Source organism: Diplotaxodon limnothrissa, linkage group LG11 (assembly GCF_057381915.1).
Source record: "Diplotaxodon limnothrissa isolate DT_005_m linkage group LG11, D_limnothrissa_male_GT1.1, whole genome shotgun sequence".
In the NCBI taxonomy this organism is placed as follows: Eukaryota; Metazoa; Chordata; class Actinopteri; order Cichliformes; family Cichlidae; genus Diplotaxodon; species Diplotaxodon limnothrissa.
The window spans coordinates 27,904,965-27,932,538 of NC_140606.1; the positions used below are offsets into that span (position 1 = coordinate 27,904,965).

Here is a 27,574-nt window from a genome sequence, read left to right on the forward strand (position 1 = left end):
GTCATAAAGTCCTGATGACTGCCATTTATCAAATGTTCAGAGAGGCTGCTATATTCTCTTGTAGAATTTACCTCATTAAGTAAATCCCAGAGATATATAGGTGTAGACACTTAATGACTGAAATTACAATTTTCTATTTGCTAGCTGGTTGGTATTGGGGAATACACACTTTTTCCCAGCATATGGTGATCAGCAACCCTTTCCTATGCCTGTGTGAATCCAGTAATCCTGCTCGGTATAGCAGATCCACCTGGACTTTGGTCCTGGTTTTTGAAAAGTGTGTTTCTGACTGTACCTGAAACCCAAACTCCGGGGTGTGAAACAAAAGTCCTGGGGGCCAGAATCACCCTGAGAAAGACTGGACTTTTAACTGCATCCAATTTTAAAGCTTTTCCTAACACCTTCCCCATGGCCACTCACAATATACCAAAGTAATTAAACTTAGATTTCTGTAATTTTACACATTACAGTATCCTATATTAAGATATCTAATTGATTAAATGTGTAGTTAAACTATTTACACTGACAGAAATTGAGGATTTCGGACCACATAAGATCAAAGTGCTGACAAAACCAAAAGCACTATTTTCTTTATTTTAACATTTTATTATCAAAGTAGCACGCATGCATCATAGTTTACAACAGTATACATATTACAGACATGGACACATGTATGTTTTTGTATTTCTAGTAGACCGATACTGTGTGTGTGTGTGTGTGTGTGTGTGTGTGTGTGTGTGTGTGTGTGTGTGTGTGAGAGATTTTAATCTGTTTGCATCCTCATAAGAAGCCACAAATTCTGTCCAACATTGATGGATTCTTGTTGCTCAAGAAGACGAGTTCTTTTTTCCCTTCCTCAGTTCGACCTGATTAGAGGAAAAAAATTAAAATATTAGAAACACAGCCTAAATTACGTGTTATTAGTGTCACCATCACCATCCTCGCTCACTCTGTGGGTGCTGCAGCCAGTGGCGGTCCATATAGTAGAGGCAACAGCTCTCAAACTCCTTCTCGCTGTAGTTGGGCACAGAAACTGGAATGAATGGATCCATGCTGTCAAACCCCCTCTGATGATGAAAACACAAACAGAACACAAAACATCAAATCTCACTTTCAACCATGTTTAAAGCCTTTCAATACAGCTGATGATCACTTACATACTGACAATAACTTACAATAGAAAAATAGAGAACGTATGAATCATCATAAAAATGCAAAACATGCACTGCAGGCTCTAACAAATATCAGTCTTTACATAAGATAGATGCACTAAAGGGGAAAAAAATCAATAATGCACATTTCTAAATATGAATTAATGCATTTAAAAGAAAAGAAAAAGTTCAGGTCAAGCCCACACAGTGTGAACTTACATCACCAACACTTTTTAATGGGGGGGGGGGATCAGAATGTTTTACGAGCCTGCTTTGAGTTTTATTGTTTAATCGTTATCCAAAGTAAGAAGTGGGCGACAGAGATGGATTTATCGGTCCATCTGCAAATGAATCTTGTGACACGCATACATCAGACAAATATGGCTGTGATGAACAGAACGGACTGCATTGGCACAGTCACGCTGTATAACTGCAAAACTGAACCCAGCGAGCAGAATGGGAACAGTAACAGAAGCATTCACATTCATGCTGCTGCATAGAAGAGCCAGCTTACTAAAGAAAGAGGGCGTGTATGCACTAAACAAAGAATAAGATTCATCCTTTGTTGACAAATGTCACAAGAAATCTGTTTTCTGACAATATTGCTGGTTATGCAGCATGATTTGATGCTCACAGACAACAAAATGTTGCTCAGTCTGCAATTTCCTGACTAATAGCCGAAACTGAAAATGACAAGCAAAGACTAATCTGCCGTCACTGCTTGAGGGCGAGTGCTACAGATAATAAAGCACAATCAAATGACCTCTAACCTCTCCGAGCAGCTCTTGAGGCAAGTAGGCAGATTTGGGGGTGTAGAGCGATCCCGTCTGGGACAGAGTGGCGATAATGGCGCCTCCAGTCTAAAACGAGAGAGAGAGAGCGTTAATGGAAAATCTCTTCAACGTAATATTCTCGTAAACACCTTGTGCTCTTCTCACCCAGTCGTTCCTCATGAGCTTCCTCAGGTTATAAATCAAAGTGAGCTCCTCTGGATTGACCTGATAACAGTGAGAAAGTGAGACGCATGAGATTTTCCATCTGTGGCAAACGTAGAAGAAGCCTGAAAACATCTTTGAGGAATAACAGGACTCTATATGTGTCTTCTCACAGCACTCTTATCCTCCTTCTTGATGGTGGATCTTCCCCACAGGCCATTGACACCATCCACTGCCACGGCCAAGTGGAAGTCTGAACCCGGTTGCCCGCTTTGCAGCCTCAGCTCCTTCATCACCGCCCCCACAACATCACTGCTGCTCTTCACACGAGATATACCCTAGAGTGATGCAATACCATTTGTTATGGAAGCAAAATCAAGAATATAAATAACAGTAACTCTGCAGCAGAAGAAAATCTGAGTTATTGTAGCGTGTGGGTGGGACGGGGAAGCCTGTAAACATCCAGCTGTTTGATACAGAAGCCAAAAGAAGAAAGGAAAAAAAACCTGGCTACCCGTCTGTCTACTCGCTGTTGTAGGATAATTGCTTAATATAAGCTTTATCCATATATATGACAAGCTTACCCCTACATTTAAAGAAAAAAAGAAAAAAAGAAAAAAAAAAAGAAAAAATTTTTTTTATTTTTTTATATATATATATATATATATATATATATATATATATGCACCATCTTTTAAAGAAATGGGAATAATGAGACAACTGATACAAGTGGGAAATTGACAAGCTGCATATAAATTCCTGCAGCATTTGTCAGCATGCATGGTGCAAAAGTATTGTTCTGATCCATCAGTGCTCAGTTCATTCACTATTGATCTCCAGCAAGCACAGGCAAGGTGAAAGATGAAACTTTAATGACCTGTGTGTTGGGAATCAGTCAGGCAGGACAAAAGAATCAGTAACAGGATGATGAAAATGTTTTGGAGGGTAAACACAAATCCTCTAAACAACAGAACTCCCACTTATTTGTACAGAGGGAGGACTCACCTGATCCACCAGCTCTCCTAGCAGACTTCCCTCCTCGGTGAACTCTCTCTTTGTCCACATGTAGCGATGCTTTGTCTTTATCTGGCAAAGAAACAGAAACATTAAACTCTCATCATTTCTATTTGAATTCCTCACCAGACTTTTACCCAACCCTTTCAATGTTTCTCATAGTTTTAGATTTGCTACCTTGAACTACTTTTATGCCCACTTGCATATGTGCACCTGCAATATATACTGAATCTCCTCCAGTGTGTTCAAATGGCAACCTTAGGGTTTTATTTTGAGAAAGAAGTGAAAGTCAGAGGAGAACAGATCTGGTGTGTAGGGTAGATGAGGAGCCAAGATTGTGTTAGTGTAGACAGAAACTTCCTGCCATGGTGAAATCACAGATTCATAAGTACAAGTAGTCAGAACAGAACATCGTAAAAATGGAAGTGGTCTGGACGTGCATAAGGAGAAGACTTGAAGACGGAATCTAACGAAGGAAAATTTAAGCCAGTTATAGTAATTTTCAAGTTTGGTGGTTACATATGGGTACATATATTTACTATTTATAGACATTTTTTTTCTAGGGGGGTGCATTTAGTAGAAAGGACAGTATAGATTAGCCATTAAAGTAGGGACAGAAAGAGGGCGAGTGGCTGGAAGTGAATGAAGTGGACTGGGATCCAAACTACTGGATCAATAATGATCACAGTTTATGGCACACGGGTCGTCTGCTCAACCAGGTGTGCTATTGGTGGAACATTTTTTCTTTAAAATGTTACACAAGTTTGGATGAAGACCATCGCTGAAATTTACATGCTACAGGAACCTGTGTCTCCATGTCAAACATACCATTTTCCGGGGTAAAGACGGGTAGATTTAAATGGTGTCATTTAATAACTTAAGTTAGTCCTAAACTACATCAAAGCCAGTACTTGTCCAGCTTATTGATAAGCCTTTATCTCACTTTGAATACTCAAAGTACTCTAAATACTGCGTATTACTGTGTCCATATTGTTACCTTTGAAAGGAAGCGTTCGTTGGTGAGCCTGAAGTTGCGTAACCATGTCGTGGCTTGTAATGGCTGATCAAAGCGAGACGCGTTATAGGATGAAGGCAGCAGCTCCTTACAGTTCTTCACCCATTGATGAGCTGCGCGAGCAAAGAAGATACTGATCGTTAACTTCTCACGAAGGAGATGCAGCGATTGTGAAATAATATATTCATCATTAAAAATAAATAAATAGGTTTAAAGACCTTTAAACCGACACCACACTCTTTCTGAACGACTAATACATTTATCATTGGATTTGCAAGCAGGGTGGTTGAAAGTTGATCGCATACAACAGAAAAACATCACTAAAGGTCATTTTATTTGCTGACAGGTTGATGCCAGTCAACGAGCCACATAACAGGCCATTGAATCAGCGCATCCCAAACACTTTCTTACTGTTTACTAATCAGACATTTAGCCGGTGTGTCTGTCTCACCATCAGGAATATGAAGCACCAGCCATCCCTGTGTGTAGCAGAAGTGGACAGCGTGACAGAGAGAAATCGTCTTCCCAGTACCCTTCTGCCCATCTGAACACCTTGATAAGGACAACGACTGCTTTAATCAGGATCAAGAGCTAGAGTGCGTTCACTTTTCTGTAAGCGGCAGCGCAGGTGTGTTTCTGAAGGATACAAAATAAATATCGCAGAGCAGGTTTGCTGTAGTCTGTTTTTTTCAGGTAAGAGATGACCTCAAGGCTTGGCTGCCTCACCATGATGCAAGCTTCGTTAAATGTCTTCACCTAAAACCATGGAGAAGAATTTATCAGTGCTGCTTAAATCATTTAAGAAAAACTACACTGTAATCTACAAACAAGGTCACATTTGTAACTTTTCTATGCAGATCTCACATCCAAGGATGAACTTACCTGTTGCTGATAGCGCCAAGGGAGGCCTGAAGGGAACAGCGTGCGGATATGTGCAGAGGGCAGAGTGTAGTACTGTCCGATGTGCGTCTCTGAATGACATGCCTGGAAGGAAACGCAGGTCAAACTCATAAGCTTTTTTCAGTCATTTCAATTAAAGGGACAACAAATTCCAAATATCTGATTTAAGAATAAGCAATGCAGTCGCATTTCTATAAAAGCTGCAACAAAATGTTTTTAAATTGGATCTTTGTCAGTTGCTCAGCAACCCTCAGATTGCCCTAAACAGAAATATATACTCGTCCTCTATATAACAACATTTTATCCACCATCCTGTAACCATTTTCACCGTATAAATCTCAATCTGGCTGTAATGGTCACGAACGAGTTCTCATGCAGTTCATGCAGCACAAACAAAAATCTTCAGGACAGCAGAAGAAAGAATGAAACACCGTAAAATGAAGACTGACAATGCTCACTGACAAATCTTTTGAACAGACACCAAATTCTGTGAGTGCGTCGCTTTTCAAGGCAACACATTTATGCAACATAACCTGAACGTAAAAGAAATTCAGCTAGATCAAACACAATTTCCTCTATTCAGAAAAATAACTTATAGTAAAAAAAAAAAGGAAAAAAAGGAACAAACACTAATAAATGTAAAGTCTAACATGTGGCTTTTGACCTGAAATAGAAGATAATGCGTTTTCTTTTTGTTTGTTTTTTCATTTTGGTAAGTTTGGACCTTTTGTTTGCTATAGCTGATTTTTAGTCTTAAAAAAATTTTTAAAATAAAGATTTGTGTTTAAATAATTTTCCCTTCAGTGTGTTGAACGGCAGTGGTGGTTTGTTCATCTGTTTTGCTTTTCTTTGTTAAGTTAATGTTGGGCAGGTACATGTTTAATAGACTAATGATTCAACACTTATCCCAACAACACGAGTATGAATCCAGCTTTGCCTCATGTCTTGCTTACCGGGTCGCTCTCCGGTGTCCTGAAGACTGAGAAAGGTTCCGGTTCCGAGTCTACAGCCACAGCCTCCTGCTGCTGCCTGCGTCCACCGCTGTGAAGGGACCTTACGTGGGTTACCTGCAACATTTTGCCACAACAGCTGTTAGTAAAAACATTTTTGACCTGACAGTTTTGACAATAAAGTGAAATATTTAAGTACTGTCCAGGTTACGAAGAAGCAGCTTCTAAAGCCTATCCTCACCGTTGGCCGTAGCCTTGAGGACAATCTGTGAAGAGCCATGACCTGAAACAGGGTGGACAGAGAGAAACAATTCAAAACGCCAGGATATATAAACACACACCAGTGTCCTGTAACCTTGCATAAACAGTTAGCTAACAGCTAGCTGTGTCGTCCTGCAGACACGTATGTAATAAGTAACGGGAACGAACCCAGAGCCGCGCGGACGCTGAAAGCTGCTCACCTGCGACTCACTTCATTAAATGTTCAGTGAGGAAGATTTCGACAAACGTCATCTGCTGAAAAGGCTCTCCAGACTCCGGTCACGGAAAGTAAATACTGCACAAACCGAGCCGATATCAATGTGCCAGACCTGTCATGGACACCGCCATCATGCTGCACACAAAGGAAGTGACGTGACGCGGTGGTTTAGCCAATCAGACCGCACGAGGCGAGGCGACAACAAATGAGGAAAATGGAGTTTATCAGACTTTGGCGTTTGGCCTCTGATAATTACGGTACAGTTATTATGACTGTTTAATACATTATAAAGGGTAAAGACAGTGATCTTTAAAGCATTAGATATATCCCTGTTCTCCGGATTTAGGTAAGATTAACAGCAACGGTACAGTAATCTCAGTTAACCATCAGATTAGTTGCCTGGAGATTAAACAAAAAAAGTTACAAGGCTCGTGATGAATATTCATGATGAGAAATTAATCAGCTAAATGTCTTTGCTCATGCAATATACTTCGTGTTCTTCTTTAGGGATCACCTCTGCAGATCATCTGTCTCCATCTCAACCTATCCTTAGCATCCTCCTCTGTCACATCAACCCTCTGCGTGTACTCCTTCACTACATCCACCAATCTTGAGGTCTTCCTCTTTTCCTCCTGCCTGGCAGCTTCATACTCTGCATCCTTTGTCCAGTATATCCCTCCTCTGCACATGTTCGAACCATCTCAGCCTTGTCTCTCTAACGTTGTCTCCACCTGCTCAACCTGAGCTTTCCTGTTTATATACTCATTTCTGATCTTTTTCATTCTTCAGTGAAAATCTGAGCATCTGCAACTCTCCCACCTCCAGCTGTCTTTTTGTCACTGCTACCATACATCATAAGAGATAAAGATAAAAATGTGTATTTGCAATTTGGAGACATACACTAAGGTCTAGGTAACTCTTAGAGATTAGAGTCAAAGTCAAATAAATACTCTATAAATATATATCTCTTTATGGTGTATAAAACAGTGCACACTAAGGTTTTTGTTTGTTGTTGTTGTGTTTGTTTAAAAAAAATATATATAGAAAAGAAGTAACATGTAAATTAGTTTCAGCTATGAGACGGTAGTTCCCAAATTCCAGTGTAGTATGAGAAAAATATTGCACAGTCATTTAGATATTTACTCCACATTGAAATGTGTATTGCATAGGAATATATATTGCACTAAGTAAATGAGATTTTGTATGTTTTAGTTTGTCTCTATGTTTGCTTTGCCATCAGTCTCATTACTATCTTCTAAACCTTCCCTTTCACTCTTGCTGCTGTCCTTCTGTCACAAATCACCCCAGAGACTCATCTCCCCTCACTCCATCCTCTCTGCATGCTATTCTTCACCTCTCTTGTGCACTGTCTGTGGCTTTGAATCATTGATCCCATGTATTTCAATTCACCAAGTCACCACCTTGACTACCTCTGCTCCTTGCAGCATCATCTTTCCTTCTATTGCCCTCTCATCCACACACATCTATTTTGTCTTGTTTCTACTGGCTTTCATTCCTCTTTTCTCCAGAGCACACTTGCACCACTCTAGACTCTCTTTCCCCTGCTCCATGCTCTATAAACCACAGTGTTGCCTGCAAACATCAGTCCACAGAGACTTCTGTCTTACCTTATTTTTCAGCCTGTCCATCCAAACTACAAACAAAAAAGGGCCTCAGAGATGATTTCCGATGTTATTCCTCCGACACCCCGAACCCATTTGTCACCTACTCCACACCTCATCATTGTCTTGCTGTCCTCGTGCTTGTCCTGCGTGAGGATATGCCTCCTTCTCCTCTCTTGACAACCTATCGTATACTTTCTCTAGATCTACAAAGATACAGTAAAACTCCTTCTGACCTTCTCTATACTTCTTCATCAACACCCTCAAAGCAAACATCATGTCCCCACCTCTCCTCTTAACCTAGCTTCAGCAACTCTTTCCCGTAACTTTATGGTGCATTTCATCAGCTTTAACCCTCTGTGGTTACTACAGTTCTGCACTTCACCTTTGTTCTTGAAAATCAGTACCAATGCACTTCTCTGTTTCTCAGTCATCCTCTCACTCTCCAAGATTGCGTTAAAGAATCTGGTAAAAAAAAAAAAAGAAAGAAAAAAGTCCACTCTCATCTTTCCTAGACATCCCATACTTTTACAGGCTTGTCATCTGGACCAACCACCTTTCTACTCTTCATCCTCTTTATAGCAGCTCTTCTGAAATCTAATCTTCTGAAATTCCTGATCCACTAACTTTCCTCCATCTGTCCTCCTCTCTCTCTCATTTCCGTTATTCACAAGCTTCTCAAAGTACTTCTTCCATCATCTCAACACTCTGTCTTCACTCTTAAATAAATTTTTATCTCTGACTTTATTTCTTCTGTATGTTTTATCCTTTAGGTCAGAGTATCAGAGTCCTCCCCTGGACACAGTTTCACTAATTTGCCCTTGTATTTTGTGTCTGTTTGTATAACATAAAAAAAAACATTATTTTCTTAGTTTTATTAATTGGACTTGCAATTAGTATGCTGATTTTTTTTTTGTTTTGCTCTATGGTCTACTGTGTGCAGATTTGCGTCTACCCACAATCACAGGAAAATTGCTCCCATGAAAGACCAAATTTTCTGTACGGCAATGCTCATTTCTTTAGTAATTAACTAAGAATGCCCTGCATTATCACCTATTTTATAATGTGTTTGACAATGAAAGGTTCTGAACATTTAGAACTTATGCAGGTGTTTGAAACGGATCAAGTATTCACTTTTTATCGCAACGACAGCAACAAAACCTTATTGCTGATTAAATTAAGTGTGCAAAGCATATCTCTCTTATCTTTAGTGCTCGTTGTGAATAATCTTGAAAGCTTACGCTCTCATTATGCATACATGCTATAGGCATCTTATAGACATGGATGTTTGTGTCTCTAAGCATCTCTAGGACTCTGATATTTGTCTATCTCAATGTGATCAAAGTTTTTATGCGACTTTTTGAGCATAAATTCAGTTCCCCATTGATTTTCTTTTGCTCTCGTTTTTTTCTAGTCATTCGCACCAATGCAGGTATTTAATGAGCATTTCAATTGTTAAACTTTAATCACTTTGATCGACTTTAGTTCGACTTTATTTTCCCAGTTGTTCACGTTATAACGAGTACACTGATCCTAAAATAGACGAGCGCTGTCGTTAACATTTAAAATAAGGTTGCGTTGAAACTGACTGACATACAGAGATCCTGGCTTCAGTATCAGTCGAATAAATCTGGACCCTTTTTATTCGAAATAATGTTTGACAGAGAATTAAAAAAAAAACAAAGCAAACAACAAGCAAAACTCGGTTGTGTCACAAGGGTTAGACAACAACTTTTTCCCAGGAGGCCCAGAGAGCCTGAAGGACTTTTTGGTTTGTAAAAATTTGCGTGCTTGTTAATTGGACTTAAAACTTACGGGGGCAAACATCTATCTGCTTTTTGTCACATATTCCTTACATGGTGCGTGTTTTCAGGACTTTTAGTGCTACTAACAAATTCAGGATCATACAGACGTGCGCGGTCAGGTGCAGTCTGCAGTGTGTTTAATGGTTATTTAGAGGTCACGGTGTAAACAGTGTGTAGCGAATAGGAGGCACGGGGGCTCCCCAAATCTTATATGCGTATCAGGACCTAACAGTGGACTAAACTCTTTGGAGAATATACCGCTTCTACTGCCAAATAAATCATTACTATACTGTAATTATATATCTGTGACTGTTGTTTTTAGCACTACTAATTATGACTGTGTTCTCATATTAACACACTTCTGCAAATGTTTCATGTTCAAATTGTGTGCTTTTTATTATTTGGGGGAAATGTTACCAAACGCGCGGTAAACAGCTCTCACGTATCAACTTTTACCATCCCCGCGTGCCTCTCCCACTCGCGTAAAGCCGAATCTTGTATTGCATGACGCGACGCAACTTTTCGGCTGCTCCCCAAAATCCTACCAGCAGCCTACTTTCGCCAAGTCGTCGCCATTTTATTAAGCGCCTAAATAGCCCTCCCCGATCGCCTGTTATGAACCGCAATGAGATCCTGTGCTGTATCCACCGTTTTATCTCCTCCTCTGGCCACATGAAAATGGCCACGCAGTTGCATTCCCGCACATCCAACAACCCCTCTGCGCTGCCAGCCCTGTACCCCGAGCGCGCGCACACACACACACACACACACACACACACACACACACACACAGCTGCAGCCTTCAGCCCGTCGCCACGACACGTTAGCAGGCTGTGCGCATACGAGAGCACAATCTGAGCCATTATAACTGGCGGGAGCGGTGTAACTCCCCCCCCCCCTCCCCCCGAGAGAGAGAGAGAGCGAGAAAGAGAGAGGGGGGTAGAGAGAGAAGTAGGCAAAAAAAAAAAAAAAAAAATAAGATCCAGCGTAACCAGTCCGCCACCTAGCTGCGGAGACGCGCCGACGGAGATCCGTCGACTGTATGATTATGAAAACACCCGCGCCAATGTTGTTGCACAGTAGGCTCTGCGCTCTGATGGGACTGAAACTCGGTTTTAGGGGGTGTTTTAACCTCCGCTGGCCTTAGTTATGTAATCAAAGCAACATCTAATGCACCAAAAAGCCGTGGATCGCCGCTGGTGCGAAAGGGGAGAGCAGGACAGCAACACCTTAACCTCCTGCCTAAACGCAGTTGGCTCTGGGACGCGCTCTCGGGGTAAGTAGCCTACGTAGCCTTATTACTGCTTGTCATGGCAGTCCGTATTAATGCGTGCAGGCCTGTCATCATCAGCGGGCTCAAAGCGCAGCAGGTTAAGAATTTTGTGCATCCGCTTTGCGCTAATTTTATCCCTTGTTGCCGAGTGTGTTTCCCTCCCCTCTGTTCTCCCCGCACGGTGATATTTCTTATTTCAATGTTGCTGACACCAGCAGAAGGACTGGCAGAGGACAGATAGAAGAGAGAGAGAGCGAGAGAGAGGAGAGGCGGGGAGGGGGGGCTGAGGAAAAAGGTGGCTCGGTACTAATCCGCACCAGCACAAACACTACCAGCAAGCACATTTTTTCGTGCTACGTAGCCTCCCACTTCCATGTTGAGTTTGAAACGTGCAGCTGGGTCATGTTTTAGGGCGCGTAGATGTGCGATATGTCTCAAAATAGGAGACAGGAGTGACGACAACAACAACACGTGCATGTGTGTATCATTTGTAAGTGCGACAGCATCAGGCGGGTAGTGATTTTCCGAGGTGCGCAAAGTCATTATGGAGAAGGAAGCTCCTGTTGACGTCCTCGGTAAACCAGTGATAGGTTGCTCCAGTGCGGTAACACCCCCACTGCCCATACTGTATCTACAGTAGCAACATCAGTGAGCCTACGCAGCTGCGACCCGGGTACACAATGTACGGCCAACGCACTAACTAGAGGGAAAGTGTGTGTGCGTGTGCGCGTCTGAGGAGGGGGACTCACGTGAGAAACTTCCCCGTACGCTTACCGCGAGGCTTCGTGGTTCAGTGATTTCAGATGCCATCACAGGGGCCCAATTTCCAGCTGGGCTCATGCTGTTGTCAGGCAGATGATAATAGTGTTGTAGTTATCGATGATAACGCTGTCATGGGATGGTGATGATGGCTGGAAATATGGTGGGCCATTATCATGATTTAATCGTTGCTTCGGCGCTCCCGAGCCACCGCACTGACTACAGTGTCAAGTCAACCCATCATCCTGTCACTGGAAATAGCTTCTGGTCTAATGTTAGAATAATTTTGAGTTATGTGTGAGAGGTATAGTTCTGGAGACTATAAAAAGCCATTAGTATGCACTCTGACTGATGCTGAATGGGCTTGCCCTTTTAAGTCTGAAAACCTGCCACTCTGGCTCTCCTCTTATGGCGAGTTTTCACAAACAGGTTTGTAACTCATACTGCTTGTGCTCACGGCCCCTCCGCACAGGCTTCTGGAGTGGACTTGATAATAAAAGTTGCCGCAGTTAAGTTCAAGAGGACCACTGTCCACCTCTACGCTCATTTTCTTTCATTGTAAGGAGGACTGGTCTTGGAAATGCTTTCCAAAACTGTTACATAACAGCGGTTACTGAAACAGATGTTGATTTGAGCTTCTATGATTTGGGTGTGGAGGCACGAGAGATAGCCCACTGAGCTCTTAAATGAAAACATTATCTGAGATGCTCTCGTAAGTCTAAGGGGGCAATTCAGAGCGCTGAGAGACAGATGAGCTATTTCATAAGAGGCGCTCAGGAGAGAGCTGCAAGAATGCTTGCCCGGGTGTGTTTTATTAGAAAATGGATGAGTGTCTCCCTTAATGAGGGAGAGCGAATAATGAAGGAAGCATGACAGAAAGATGCTGCTTCCCTTCGACACGTTGAAAAGCGGTCTGGAAACACCACGAATGAGAGTGAAAGTTTTTTCCTGGTGAGGAGAATGTTATTTTAGGGTGTGTTACTTCACTATAATGTCACATTAAAAGGCCATTTACAATGGGGGTCAATGAAAAGCTTACTTGACTTAGAGGAAGCAATGGGAGGAGGAGGAATTTGCGCTCCTTTCCAAAAATAAGTTTTACCCTTTCCTACGGATTTGTGTTACCACTACTGAAAGGGGAGGAGGGGAACAGTCGGACTGTGAATGGAGAGATTTAAGTTGGAGAGAAGGAAAAGAACGACAAGGAAGAGGAAATATGGTTCTGATTAACATGGATACAGTGTATGAGTTGACCATTTTACTGTGTGGTCTACACGCACACACACACACAGAGTGAGAGAGAGAGAGAGTGGAGGGACTAATAGAGAATGCATGCAAAAGCTTACTGCCAAACATGAAAAGGGGAGTTTCAGAGAGAAAAGAAAGTACAGCAGCGGGAAGGGTGGGAGGAGGAGTGCTTGTGGGAGTAGCTGAGAACAGAAGGCGCAAAGACAGTGGAGGGAGCAGGGGAGGAGACTGGATCAAGTGTTTGAATTAGCCAGAAGCTGATTGATTGATAGATTGATTTGCGGAGAGACACGGGAAGGATTACGACATAAGTGAAAAGTGTAGAGGTTTGGGGTGTGTTCGCTGTCTTTTAGCTCCATCGATATTTGCGGATTGTCGGAGCGAACTAGCCCAGGCTGTTTTTTTGGGGGGAATGTAAGTCAGTCTTCCAGCTAATGCCGACATTCTGGGAATCAGCAACGTTGATTGGCCTCCTGGGTTTTCTGGATGATGAGATCATCTCTGTGGACACAGACTTTAGCACCTCGCTACAGCTGCCTGAAGGAAGGGGACTTTCCCCTCAATTCCTGTACTGCTGCTGTTCAACATCTTAGCTCACTGAAATGACTAATCACTGGCCTCTCTATCTTTCTGTCTTTTCTTCCACTTTCCTTCTGCCTTTTACTCTGTCTCAGTGTAACTGTAAAGGACATCAGAGAGACCTTCCCTTGCCGGATGAAGGTACAGAGCTGCACTTGGACTCTTACTGGATCTTTTTTTTTTGTGACCCTTGTGATCGACACCTGCATTCTGCTCTTCACCCTTGACCCCACCAACCCCACTGGAGTCGTTTTAAAGTGTTGTACTGGTAACCTCACAGCATCCTACTTCTCCCCCCGACTTCTCTGATGGACCAGAGAGTGAAGGGGGGAACCCCTCCGACCACAGCCTCCACTCTGGACCCCGCCTCTGCACCTGAAGACTCTGAGCAGGACCAAGTGGCAGAGAAAAAGAGGAGAGGGGAAGTAGAGAATGGCGAGGCAGTGGGAAAAAAGGAGGAGGACAAAAAGGGAGGAGGAAGAAAGAGAGAAGGAGACAAGGGGGCAGTGCTGGAGCTGCTCATCGAGGGGCGCTGTGGCAGCGTGGGGCAGCAACAGCTTCAGCTCTCTGGCAGAGAGGCCAGCTGCCCCGAGGGGAATGTAAGAGTCCGAATTGGTCTCCAAACCAAGCGCACCAAGAAACCGCCCAAGATCTTGGAGAGCTACGTCTGCAAGCCCACCATCAGGACCTATCAGAGACAAGGCAGGGGGGGTTTGCTAAAGGGCGATGGAGAAGGAGGGGGAGCGGGCCAGCAGAGTAAAACCAGCTCTGCCCCAGACGAAGCAAACAGAGAGCAACACTCAGGCTTGGATGCTGTCCAGACCACATCCAAACAAACTGCATCTGCTGCTTCACCACCAGTTACATCATCAATACCGTTGTTGTCTTCGTCATCACAGTCACTGTCGCTGTCACCGACATTTTCTACAGCTTCCAGCCCGGCCTCTGTCCCTGTCGTAACCAGCCAAGGGACGAAGTCTGCCAAACAGGTAAGTTAAGGACAAGGCCTCACATATGTACAGCGTTCCTCATGTCAGTTGCCAACAGATTGCCCTTTTTTAGGGGGATTAATAAAGTTGATCTGAATCTGAATAAATCTGCAATTAGCTGAAGTTAGCTTGAGAAATGGCACCTTTGTGCTTTGTTTAGGCTTTTTACAGCTAACCACCATTCTCATAGAGTCTTTGATGTGGTGCAAAATCACCCAGCATTGAGCTCACTTGTAATATCTATCTAACAGCCATTGTCTCAATCCTGAAACTCAAGCAGTGCATTTTAAAAACAGACCTATAAATAGGACAACAGCACGGCAACCGCTTGGAGTTATTACAGACACTGGCCCATCAGTCCTTATGACAATCACCCAAGGGAAAGCTTATAGCTTTAGCTGCACAAACGCCACTCAAGCTACAGCATACCAAAATTACAGAACAAGTATGAAATGTCAAGCCTTCTCATCTGTATTAGTGGCAATTTATAGCCACCAATAGCAAGGCTTTCTCTCCCTCTCTTTCTGTCTCTGCTTGGCTCTCTATATCTGTCCCTCTCTTCTATTTTTACATCCCCTCTTTTCTCTACCTGCTCTCATTTATCTTTCACTCCCCCTCGGTCCCTGTCCCACTCCCTTCCTCTCCGTTTCTCTGCCTTTGTATTTCTCCTCTCTTTGTCAACCCCATTCCTGTTTCCACTCTCTCCTCCTCAGTGTGCCCTCGTTTCTCTGCTCGATTGAGTCGTTTTTATCTTCACTGTCCTTTTTAATGGGGAACAATAACAAAAGAATTTCAGTTACTGTCTCTTTTTCATTGTCCGTCACTGTTGTTGACAGCAAACTAAAAGATGCCTATGACAGAGATTTGCTTTTTTCTTTCTTTCTTTTTTCTCTGTTTTTCATCTCTCAGGTTCCTATCAAGCTGGCCGATAAGACAGAGGGGAATTCATCTGAGAGAGTGAAGAAAGACAAATCTCAGAGCGTCAATGGCCAGCCCGTCCTTGCAGGACCCAAACCCTGCTCACCCACAACAGACCAGGCAGCTTCAACTACTCCTTCCAGCCCATGCATCCAGACGCAGTCTCCACTGGAAACCAGGAATGATGAAAACACCTCCAAGAAGCATAATGGTTTGGTACAGACAACCAAACAGAAGGGCCTGTCCAATGGGAAAGGCTCCTCTAACATTCTTGGCACTCCTACTTCATCCAAAGTCAAAGTTGGAAAACACAGCACTTCCACCTCTACTTCTTCCATGGACTCTTCAACAAGACCTCTAGTCTCCACTGGTTCCCATAAAGAACTTAGCCTTTCCAATAAGAGCAGGCCAGAATCTCCCTCCTATCCCTCAATTACCCCAAAACCGCAGTCATCCCCCGCTGTGGAACTCTCTGTCCAATCCCAAGGTCACGATCCCTCTGTAGAGCACCCGCTGGAGAAAAAGAGAGAGAAAGAGAGAAAAGCAAAAAAAGAGAAACGCAAAGACAAGAAGTCGAAGCGAGATAGGCTGGAGGCTGATAAAGCAAAAAACGAGGGCAGAAAGGAGGAGGGTAAGAAGAAGAAAAAGGAAAAAGGGAAGGATGGGAAATCGAGACATGGAAAAGAAAAGGATGAACGACATAGAAGTGATGATATACGGAAGGATGATCTAAAGAGTGACAGAGGAAAGGTTGAGAAAAAGAGGGATAAGCTCAGCCCAGACAGACAAAGAATAGAGGATAACAGTGCAAAATGTGGGGAAACTGCTGACAACGGCAAGCTAGATAAAACCTGCAAATTAGTGAATACAGGCAGACCAGATGAGAAAGAGAAGACAGATGACAGTTGCAAGTCAGTTACACAAGCTGAGGCAGCAACAACAACAGGTGACACGAGTAAATCAAAAGAACAGGACGTCTCGAGACATTCAACAGTGCCTCCAAGCCACCCCTCCTCTTCTGCTCCTCCCCCTGTGCCCACGCCTTCTGCCCATTCTCCCATTTCTCCCCCTTCTTCCCCACAAGAGCAGGATAGCCGACCGCTCAAAAAACGTAAAGCCAGAAGGCCCAGCTGGACCAAGCTGGTGCACCGGGCTCAGAGAGTGGAAAATCAGGAAGCTCCTTCTGATTCACTACAAAATCCTTTACTGAGTTTCACCCAGAACACCAAGACGCCCCTTCCTGCCAAAGCCACTATTCAGCAGAGTGATGAGTCACACCCAGCAACCTCTGGCTCCCTAACCAGCAGCTCCTCCCCAGTGTCTTCTGCAACCAAACCTCCAACCCCAAAGCAGAATCACCCCACATCAGAATCCAGCCCCCCTTCTTCCAGAAACCCCATAAACACGGCCCGAAAAAGGGGTCGTCCTAAATCCTACAGCTCTAGTTTAGACGAACCTCCCCCTCAGCTTACACCAAACGATATCGCAACTGAGGTGCCTCTCCGGGGCTGTGACGGAGTTCCGAAAGCCCCTATGCTGGAGCCAAGTGCAATACTGCAGTGTGTGGCTCAGTCTAAATCCAGCCCCAAGAAGCGTGGCCGGCCTCCCAAACGACCTTTCCCCGAGGAGGCGAGTGGAGATGCACTAAATCACGCTGATCATACAGTGAGTGGTAAAGATTTTCACCCCCCTGAAAAGGGAAACAGGCAGCTAAAGCTCAGGAGGCTGATTAATGAGATGAAGAAAAGAAAGAAGAGGAGATTTCACAAAGTAATGCTGTCTGGGTATTTAGGAAAGGAAGGAAGGGCAGGAGAGGCAGCAGATGGTGAGACTTCTCAGAGAATGTGTAAATCGATAGAGGCTACAACAGTACACACACTCTCAGCCCTGTCCTCCTCCTTTGGAAGTAAGCTAGGCCCTCAGATCAATGTGAGCAAGAGGGGGACCATCTACATGGGCAAGAGGCGAGGACGCAAGCCTAAATCCCAAACCGCCAACCTAAATTCAAACTCCCAGAACTCCACTCACTCCTCTCTGTTTACCAGTCCCTCAGAAACTTCTCTCTTCTCGACTAACCAACCCCAGCCTCCTCCGTCTCACCCGTTTCCCTCCCCATCTCTTACTCACTCCAGTGGGGCCCAGAGTCCTTACAGTGAGGGCAGCCTCGCAGAACCAACATCCTCCCTACTTTTTCCTCACCCCTTCTACCTCCCCTCCCCATCCTCCTCCTGTACCTCCCCCCGTCCTCCCTCCTCCTCATCGCTCTCTCCCTTTGTGAAGAAGAGCTGTCCATGTCAGGGAAGGCATCACTTCCCCTTTCACCAGTCTTCATGTAAGCTCTCTTGCCCCACCCCTCCACTGCATCACACACCTGGCTCTCCTGGCCACCTGAAAGAGGCCACCCCGTCCCCGAGGAGTGAATCACACAGCGAAGAGACCCTGCCCAGCGACAGCGGGATCGGAACAGACAACAACAGCGTCTCTGAGCGAGGGGAGATGAGGGGACCTCGGGGCGTGTTGAGGATGGGTCAGGGGTCAGGAGCGATTCTAGGTGGTCAAAGGCACCTTTCTTCCATCATGGACTGTCCCTCTCCAGTCTCTTTGCCTCTGTCTCACATCCCCAGACACACCAACCCCATGGCCAACTCAAATACCATGGAGCGGCACAGAGACCGACATCGACACAGGCGCAGGGATTACGATTGTTCTCCTTCCTGTACCTGCTTGTGTCCCTGCCCCTGTCCAGGACACAACAAGTGCACTCATTCGGACTATTATTCCTGTGTTGGGCACAATGCACTGAAGAGACAGAAAAATAAACACAAGAAGAAGCACCAGCAGCTGCACATGCAGGACCCAGAGTTTCTGGCCGAACTCGAAGACTTAATCAGTCAGTTCAGCGAGGTACATATCGGACGGCGTAGCTGGGCGAGGACAGGACTGGGACAAGGCTTTGATGGGAGTGCGAATGCTGCCGGAGGAAGGCGACATCATTCCTCCTCTTCCCACCGCTCCAACATTTTCAGGATCAATCTAAATGGCTTCTACTCTCCTCACCCGTCATCTTTCTCTGCTAATCCCACGTTCTCCCCGCAGCCTTTCTACCCTTGCCACTGCAACAGAAAGCCAGACCGCAGGCAATGCGGCTGCCCTTCAAAGTTTCAGGAGACCATTGAGAATATGGGCTTCTACAACAGCTATCCCACAACCACAACACTTTACCACCACCTCCCCTCCTACACGCTTCCATCTCCCCACCAGTATGCCCCTCATCAGCCCCACCACGCCCACTTTCTCCTTAATCCACCTAGGTTTCACAGGCGGAGGAGTAGGCTGCTGAGGGAGGGAGCTTTAGGAGGGGAAATCGAAGGGGATATCGGGGTAGGCAGTGGAGGACGGCCACACCTCGGCTCAGGGTTCGCATCCGGCTTCTCTTACGGCTGCGGGAGGAGTGAACACAAACACAAACATAAACATCGTCACAGGCACTGCGAACGAGACGTGGACGAGGAGGAGGAGATACACGAGGACGAGGAGGAAGATGGAGTGGAACGAGAGGGGCTGGCCTGCTCAAAGTCAAGGTTGGGGTTCGTTTTGGGGCAAGGAGAAGGAGGAAGGAAAGTGGCAAGGGGAACAGGGAGCATGCTGGGTAAAGAATCAACTTGGCTGCGTGAGAATGGAAATGATTCCTTTTCCGCTGTCGCTGCTGCCGCTGCCTCATCGTCATCGTCCGCAGACAGGTACAAACACACTTCGCTCACGTCACTGGGGCTGGGATCCTCTCACCTGTCTTCATTCGGAGGAGGATGGGGCGGCCTGGGTCAGAGCTGGGCGAAATTTGGGAGTCTGGGAGCTACAGCGTTCGGAAACTCAAACCCCAGCTGGAGAGGCTTCACCGGAGACCAGCATGCAGGAAGACTGATCGCGTCGGACGGCGAGGACGAAGATGGGGACGAGGATGTTCAAGAGTCGCATCTGTACACGACGTCCCCATCGCCGACACACACCAACCTGTTCACGTCTGCTGCCATAGCAACAGGAGGGAGGGGTCTGAGCAGTGGATTGGCCATTAGGAATCAAGGAAATGTAGAGAGGTCGTGGAGGAGACACGAACCGGCGTGGACAGAGAGGAGAGACGCAGGTGAGGGTGCATGAATGATTTGATCTCTGACAAGTCTTTGCTTTCACCCGATCGATCAGTGCGAGGCTGCGATCGCATGACAGCGTGACTGTGCTGATGAATGCTACAGAAATCTCCACTGAGAGCATTTTGAGTTTTGCGAATAGGCTGTTGTGTTCTGCTACTGTGTCAACGGCGGAGAATATGAATATATAGGATACTGACAGTAATCTAGATAAAGCAGGGAATCTATCATCAAATGTACCTACCACTGAAATATGACAGCAGCGAGCAAATCATGACAGCTAGCTGAGTGAATAAGATTTATGCCAAGAGCTTCTTTCCACTTGCACGGTATGACAGATTTTTATATTTGTGCAATGTGGAGATGAAACTGTGCTACCAGTAGTGTCCCCAGTATAGGGACAGCGCTGCTTTTTCTCAGGTGTTGTTAAGCCATGCATCAAAAGCCTGGAGGGTGTTTGAGAGGAAATCAGACTCCATTCTTTTTATAGCTAATTTCAGACTCTCTCTGCTGTGCGAGAGACGATGCCTGACACAAACACACAGCCTCTCAGCAACCACTATCTGCTGGAATTTTTATAAAGTGTTATAGCAGGAGAGCAGCGTCTTGATGGGAATCTGCCAGAAAATCTTTGAAATCTTCCTGGTCGGCAGTGAACCACACGCTGTTGCAGCCTAGGGCTACCCAGTGAGAACAGTCATTAGTTAACCACCAGATTGGCTATTTAAAGATTGGCCTATCCCTCACTGCTGCCCAACAAGGCCTATTTGACTTGGAAAAATCCAATAAGGAAAGAGTGGTCAGTCTTGTCACTGGCAGTGGAAAATGGAACAAAAAGATGAATGACCTCAGAGAGATGGATAAAGGAATAGCACAGAGGTCAGACGGGGGGCAAAGGAAAAATGTTTTTGCAAGCGGAGGAATACATTTGACATCCGTTCGCCGTCTGTAGCTGCTGAGCTTTCTGGGTATTTCACAGTAACCGAATTTGTAAAAAATAAATAGTGTGCTTAGTGCATATTTGTGCATGCTCACTGAAAAAGTATGCATGATGCACAGTGTTTATGTCTGTTTTTCTTTTCCTTGTTTTTTGTGGCGTGCATAAATCACTTTTTAATGTGTTTCCCAGAAGTGAAATGGTCAGAGGAAATGTTGTGACTCACCTAATGTGCGGCCTATGTGCATGACTCAGCCTAGACTGGCCTCACCTCACACCTCCTGCCGGCTCAATCACAGATCCACATCTGTCTCATTTCCTCTCCACCACTTACACCCCACCCTCCCCTCATGCCTCCGACTGCCCCCCCCCCTTGTTATTTCGATGACTTCAGGTTTACAAGGTGACTCGAGAAGCCGAGGGCAGCAGAAAAGTGTGCCAACGTCAGACAGCGCGGCGCTGAAGAACAAAAGAAGGCCAGGACGGCCCAGGAAGCACCCGCTGCCCTCCTCTGTGTCCTCCCTCGCGCACTTATCTGCAACGCCGTCCATGTCCTCACCTGAAATCTTGCCAGGACACAGCCACGTCAGAGATGAGAGAGAAGTGGGAGGGAGAACAGAAGAAAGACTGCCAGAGAGAGACAGGGGAGGAGGCGACACGGCGCAGCAGGTGACGGAGTCGGAGCTGCAGGCCAAGAGGAAGAGAGGACGGAAGAGAAAACACAGTGACTCGCCCTGTCATCAGAGGTAAACACCTGAGCTGGTTGACTTGAAAATTCAATACAACCACTCACTACTGTCCTATTAACCCATCGTTTTCAGCACTGTGTGCTAAACCAGTGCCTTTCTCTCTTTCTTTTCCCTCTCTATCATTCTATCTCTCTCTTTGTGCTTTCCTTTTTAGTGTCGCTGAGGATAAATCCGAGTGCGACGCCCTCCCTGAATGTTTTAGCCAGTCAGACGTCGACCAGGCTCCGCCCCAACCCGTAACCATCCAAAGAGAGGAAAAGGCCGATGGTCCTCCCAGGAAGAAATTCCTGAGGGCAGGTCTTTACTCTGATGATTACAAAACTACAGAGTGAGTTGACTGAATCCATAAACAAACTATTATAATGGGTTTTTTTTTTCCGTTATCTGTTTTTTATTTTTTGTTTGTTTGTTTAAATATTTATTATGCATCTTTCCTAGCCCCCCCTCCCAAACCCAGAAGAACTGCAAAGAGAACATGGAGTACACGCCAGGGGAGAACGAGTACAGCCTTTTACCTGCTCCCATCCATGTCGGTGAGTATATAAGAAAATGTAAACACTGCTAGTGTGTACTATGTTCTTGTAGTAATGCAGCTAAGCTCACTTTATCTTCTTCAGGGAAGTACCTGAGGCTAAAAAGAATTAATTTCCAGCTGCCCTATGATGTGATGTGGCTCTGGCAGCACAACCAGGTACAGTCACACCAGATCAGACTTTGCAGGGCACAAGCTTTTAAATAAATGTCCTTGGATCTAACTTTCATGTTGTTTGGTTACAGCTTCACCGACAGCCTGCTGTCCCCCTGAAGAGGAAGCGGCGTTACTGTGAGTCGCCGCTATTACAGTGTTACAGCAGTTGTTAGATGTCGTCAGGTTTAGCTGACTTGCCGGATAATTTCTTTCTTACCGTGTTTCTTTCTCTCTGATTCACTCAGGCCGGCTGAAAGAGAGGACTGCATCATATCAGCAGACAGCGGTGAGTTTTTTGTGGCTCGTGGTTATTTGATTCCAGTGATGAATGTTTTTGCAATAATCTGTCCCGAAGCTTACGCGCGTCTCTGCATTTATTGTAAAGGAGGAGAGCTCCAGTGACATTACCAGCTTGTTCCCGCACCTCGACATGGAGCCTTTGACCAGCAGCGAGAGGTACGGAAAGTACACGACGATTCGCGTTTCACATTAAACTATTTGTTGCGATATTATTGAACTAATGTCAGCAGTTCATGTTTCTCCATTTGTGCCGGGCCAGGAGCTTTGTGGTGAAGCACCATGTGTTCCTTGTGAGGAACTGGGAGCTGGTGAGAGACAGACAAATCCGGATGAGAATAGAGAGGGAGAGAGAACGAGACGCAGAGGGGGAGGGAGAGGAGGGCGACTCACGACATCTGTCCTGTGAAGGAGCCAATGGGGACGACAGCCACATCAAGTCAGGTCCATGAAGCAAGTGTGTGTGTTAGTTTTTGTTTCTGTAGGTGTTCGTGTATGCCCCCGTGTATGTGGTTTAAACTCTATACATTTTCATTTCTACCGACTTCTTTCGGCGTCTTGTGTTGTGTCTTTTCCTCCACGTGTGCATGTATGTGTACGTGTGTGCCGTACAGACCGCCGTCCTCACAACTGGCTTGTCTCTGCATATCATACTCAGCAACAAAAACTAAGTGGTTTTCCAACCACAGAATTCAGCCTGCAGAAATGTTTCCCCATTTCTGTCATCCACCGCTGGTGTCCAAGAACCCAGCAGGCATCAACTTTCCCCATTAACAGTGAAACCACACACAGTTTCCATCAAAGACTCCATGACTGATTGCAGATAGAAATCAAGGGGAAATAAGGACACTTGCATAATTACAGACATTTCTGTAAAAGAAACGAGCGCAGTTTTCATTTCCTCCTACGTCGCCTTCACTAACATACAGAAAACTCTTTGGCCTTTGACCCTCAGATCATCCAGTGGGGGTGGAAGTGACGGTTATCAGCAGTGACCCCCCCCACCAAAGTCAGGACACCTCCAGCTCGTTCACTGCCAGCCCCTGTGTGAGTCAACAAATCTACAAACATTAAAATATATATATATATATATTAACAATGCAAAAATTCCACAAGGATAAAAAATCTGCTTTTGAAATTAACTGTGCATACTTGTTCACTCCAGCCCACCAAAACCCACAGCAGACATGAGGAGGAGGGAGAGGAAGAAAAACAAGGGGAAGGAGAAGTTTGCAGCAGAGAACAGAGGAGGAAACGGCTGAATGATTTACTTTTGAACCTGCAGCATTCATAAGCTAAAAAGAGGGGGTAAGTGAAACGTCTGCCGCTGAAGCAGAAGCCAGAAGTATGTGTACTATTTAGCTGACAGTATCTTTTCTTTTGTGTAGGTGGGACCACTCTGAGAAAGGGACCAGGACCCACCACTGGACAGATGAACTGATGTCACAACGCTGCTGTTAACAATGGCAGTCCCGCAGAGAAGAAGCGAGAAAAAGGAGACGAGATCTGGCGAATTATACCAGCTGAAAATGCAAAAGAAAGACATCTCAAACGCTGACAGATGAGTGTGTTGATCCTAGCTTTCTGAAGGGCATCCACATCAAGGATGAAACCATGGCAACACATCTTTTGTCCGAGCGGTGAGGGATGAGAGAAACAGAGATAGACTGTCCCGTATGAAAGAAAGAAAGAAAAAGAAAGAAAGAAACAGACCAGCTGAAATGAATTTGCACTAGTGCTGATTGAACAAGCACACTAAAGACTGTATGTATGCTGAGTGGACACACTATAAACACACACATACTGTACACTTTGATTGCTCTTACTTCAGCACCTTAAGCAAATTTGGGAAAGACGGACATTGCAGGGGAGTTTGGATATGGACTTATATGGTACTCAGCATTTCAGCTCCGACGTTTCCAAGAGACGAGGAGCTCGCAGGCTGCCCAGAGCAATACAAAATGTAGCCTGGGCCCTAAGTAGGTCAAAATTGAACGCTCATTTAGTTGGTAAGCTTTCAAAGTCACATTGCACCTTTGGGAAAATGACACGAGAGGAGACGTGAGCCAGTTAAAAGCTGTTGAGACAGTGTTAGGGGGTTTTCTTCACTTTATCAAGACAGTGTCTGCTATGTACCAGTGAATAGGCAGGGGAGGGGGTGGGCTTAGTGATAGGAATTTTGGCATCGCTGCAAGAGAATTTCTAATGAGGTTTTAAGAAAGAAGTTATTTTTTGGAGAAAAAACAAAGACAGCTCGAGTCGTGTCCGCTAAAAGAAATGGACGAAATATATTCACGATAGGAATGTTTATTGTTAACTATTTTCAGTATTGCTTCTGAGGGAGGAGAGGTGGACGTGTAAAAAGTGTTTTTGTTTACTTCAGACTGCCTTTGAGAATGTTTCACTCTTTGCTTCAGAGCATTGACAATCAGAATGTCCTCGGCAGGAGGGAGGAAGGAGAGCGGAAAGGGAATGAGAATCGATTTGCCCCAAATGCTCTGTAGAAGTGCCATGTTGTCTTGTGTACGTACCTAAGCGAACTCATGCAGTCTTTAAAAGCAATATCTCCTCTGATAAGGACTATATAAGAACTTCCTTTTTAAGATAAACTAAGAAAAAGAAAAAAAAAAGTTGTGAATATTTGAAGATTGGAGGTCATTTTTCTGTACAGATGCAAAGTAGTTTGTTCTCATCTTAGGAACATCGGGCTAATCCACTTATTGGAAGTAACATAAGCGTTTAGTTACGTGTGAATGTACAGTACATCGAGAGACCTGTTTTCTTTCTGTCAGCAGTAGCGTGTAAAATTAGTATTATACACAATACAGTCTGGATTATACATGAAAGTTAATAAACCTTTCATTTTACTAAGATGTTTTTAAGAAACTATACAGCTGACCAATATATCAGACATTTTCCCTTAAAGTTGACTATGATTGTATATGATTTATTTTGTTTTTTGTAGGACATAACTTGTCTGTTTGGTTTGTTTGGGTTTTCTTTTATTGGTTGTTTTTATTTGATTTTCTTTAGCCGAGCGTTACTTTTGTTTTTGGTCAGACAATCAGTGACAGTGACTTAGTTTTTCCAGTGTTACATTTCTGCTCTCTTTCAGTAGTGTGGCTTCTAATAACAAGCCAAGAAAGTGCAATTTCTTTGACTGTTTACATACTGTATGTATATTTTTCCCTCTTTCCTTTTTTAAACTAAGAGCACTACATTATTGCCAGTGGATGATTAACTTTATAGCAAAGGTACACGTAAAGAGTTATTTATCTAGTTTGCATGACATGTAACCTTTGCCTGTTGCCTCTGATAATGTGCTTAAAAAAACAAACAAAAAAAACAGTGATAACTCAACGCCATAGAATGTCAGCTCAAACTTTTTGCCTCTGTATCCATAATAATAAAAGCATTTTATGTCTACTAGTACTAAACCCTGAATGCTCGTGGTGTCTCAGCTTAAAGACCTCCTTCTTGCTTTGTTTACTATAAGGGGACGGGGGTTAGCTCAAGCTGATTAACATCAGCTTGAGCTAACAGTGCTATCTAGTGGCGTTAGATTGTATATCTCACAATGTGTTGTCCTCCATAATGACCCACAAAGGAGGACGCTACCACAGAAATGGTTACAAGATGGGGGAGGGCTGCAGCTCGCCCTGGAGACGTTTTCTCCTCTTTCTGCCCTTCAGAACGTCCAAAAGACACCCAGAGATCTTGATCTGAGTAAATAAAGTGGGAAGATTATGATTTCTCAGGAGCTTAAAAAAGTTTTTGTGTTTTTTTTATTATTGTTGTTGTTTTTACAGGATACTACATTATGAGCTTTCCTCATTTCCTCTGTAATCTTGCACATTTCAGACATCAACAAATAAATGAAATGCAATCGATATTAAGAAACATGCAAAGTCCATGGCTCAGAGTTCAAAATAATCCTTATTTATCTTACACTGGACCTTGTTTAGATGGACTGCTGTCCTCACAGTCAGAGCTGTGTCCCTGAGATGTCTTAATTAAGGGCATCCCCTCTCCATGACAACATGAAGATCCAAGAAAGATCCAGAAAAACCTGACTGAACTGAGATTATGGCTCATTCACTACCTCCACATAAAATAATCTCATTATTTTAAACTTTAGCATGCTTACTTTGAGCATCCACCATTGTAACACATAAACAGGTTCTCTTCAGTATAGAGCTGAGGTTCTGGCTTAATACTATAGTGCAAAAAAAAATGACTCCAACAGGTGATCATGTTTGGTTTATACATATTTTATTTGGTGTATTTACAAACAAGCACATGCAGGAGCTGAACAGTGACTGACACTAGAGGGGCACTCTATACGCAACAGTAGGACAACGGGATGTCTACGGGCTACATGACACCAGAGAGGAGAGGGAGGAACAGAACTAACTGTCACTCACACACACAAGTGAAAGTGCAGGATGCGCTGACAGAGAAGTGCTCGAACTCATCTCTGCTTTCACTTCACATACACGCACATACACACGGCCATGCGTGCATTTTCGCACACGAAAAACCCGGATAATTAGCGAGCTATTCCTTTCAGAAATCTCAAGATCAATAAATAATACATCCCATAAATAAATAGCTTTTAAACAAATGCATTTAATCTCACATCGGAAAGAAACAAACTAAATGTGTCTACTGATATTTTATCTGTATCTAGACTTTGTTTCTTTTATTTCTTTTAATCACTTGTGTTGGCATTTTTTTTTCCTGATAATGAGTTATGACACTGGTTTAAGTTAATGCTACTGGACTGTTGCCAGCAATCGCATGCTACACTGAAACTCTGCAGAACTGATCTTTTCCCTGATTGATCAATAGCAATGGAACTTTCCTGCTGATTGAATAGAGGTCCTTTAGCGTTAGCCTTTCCTGGCCGCTTAAAAATCGCCCTCCTTCTTTTTTTAATTTAAGCACTTATCGTTTTATGCTTCCGGTTTCCTCTTGCATGATAACATCAAATTAAAATCGACTTTATAACAAACTAAACACACTTCTAGTTGTGCATTTAAATATATGCATAGTCATAGATACAGATAACTAATAATTATGTGACACAAAACAACAGGTTTTTTTTTCTTTTCATTTAAGC

At 44.2% G+C, this 27,574-nt stretch overlaps 2 protein-coding genes across 9 annotated transcripts; one reads left to right on the forward strand and one right to left on the reverse strand.

The window, feature by feature from the left end:
• Positions 1-619: 619 nt before the first annotated feature.
• On the reverse strand, positions 620-12,146 carry dap3 (death associated protein 3). Of its 4 annotated transcripts, none has more exons than XM_085366519.1 (13): positions 11,918-12,146; positions 6,207-6,248; positions 5,969-6,082; positions 4,998-5,099; positions 4,763-4,871; positions 4,567-4,659; positions 4,098-4,228; positions 3,092-3,172; positions 2,260-2,424; positions 2,090-2,149; positions 1,922-2,011; positions 950-1,067; positions 620-866 (listed from the first exon to the last, which is right to left on the reverse strand). In XM_085366519.1, the coding sequence occupies exons 1-13, from the start codon at positions 11,981-11,983 to the stop codon at positions 781-783; spliced, it is 1,257 nt and encodes a 418-aa protein (XP_085222645.1). In that variant the 5' UTR covers positions 11,984-12,146; the 3' UTR covers positions 620-780. The 4 variants fall into 4 exon arrangements, with proteins under 4 accessions (XP_085222645.1, XP_085222648.1, XP_085222647.1 ...); XM_085366522.1 differs by having other exon boundaries at positions 11,893-11,931; XM_085366521.1 differs by lacking the exon at positions 11,918-12,146 and adding an exon at positions 6,438-6,575.
• Positions 10,852-26,233, forward strand: LOC146623009 (uncharacterized). 5 transcript variants are annotated; one of them, XM_085366514.1, is made up of 14 exons: positions 10,852-11,146; positions 13,825-14,718; positions 15,628-19,777; positions 21,113-21,464; positions 21,622-21,795; positions 21,906-22,000; positions 22,085-22,158; positions 22,245-22,290; positions 22,401-22,441; positions 22,541-22,611; positions 22,715-22,896; positions 23,408-23,499; positions 23,618-23,760; positions 23,841-26,233. In XM_085366514.1, exons 2-13 carry the CDS (start codon positions 14,038-14,040, stop codon positions 23,744-23,746), a joined length of 6,087 nt encoding a protein of 2,028 aa, XP_085222640.1. In that variant the 5' UTR covers positions 10,852-11,146; positions 13,825-14,037; the 3' UTR covers positions 23,747-23,760; positions 23,841-26,233. The 5 variants fall into 5 exon arrangements, 4 of the variants coding, with proteins under 4 accessions (XP_085222640.1, XP_085222641.1, XP_085222643.1 ...); XR_014906586.1 differs by lacking the exon at positions 23,841-26,233 and having other exon boundaries at positions 22,715-22,891; positions 23,618-23,682; XM_085366515.1 differs by lacking the exons at positions 23,618-23,760; positions 23,841-26,233 and having other exon boundaries at positions 22,715-22,909; positions 23,408-23,468.
• The last annotated feature ends 1,341 nt before the right edge of the window (positions 26,234-27,574 follow it).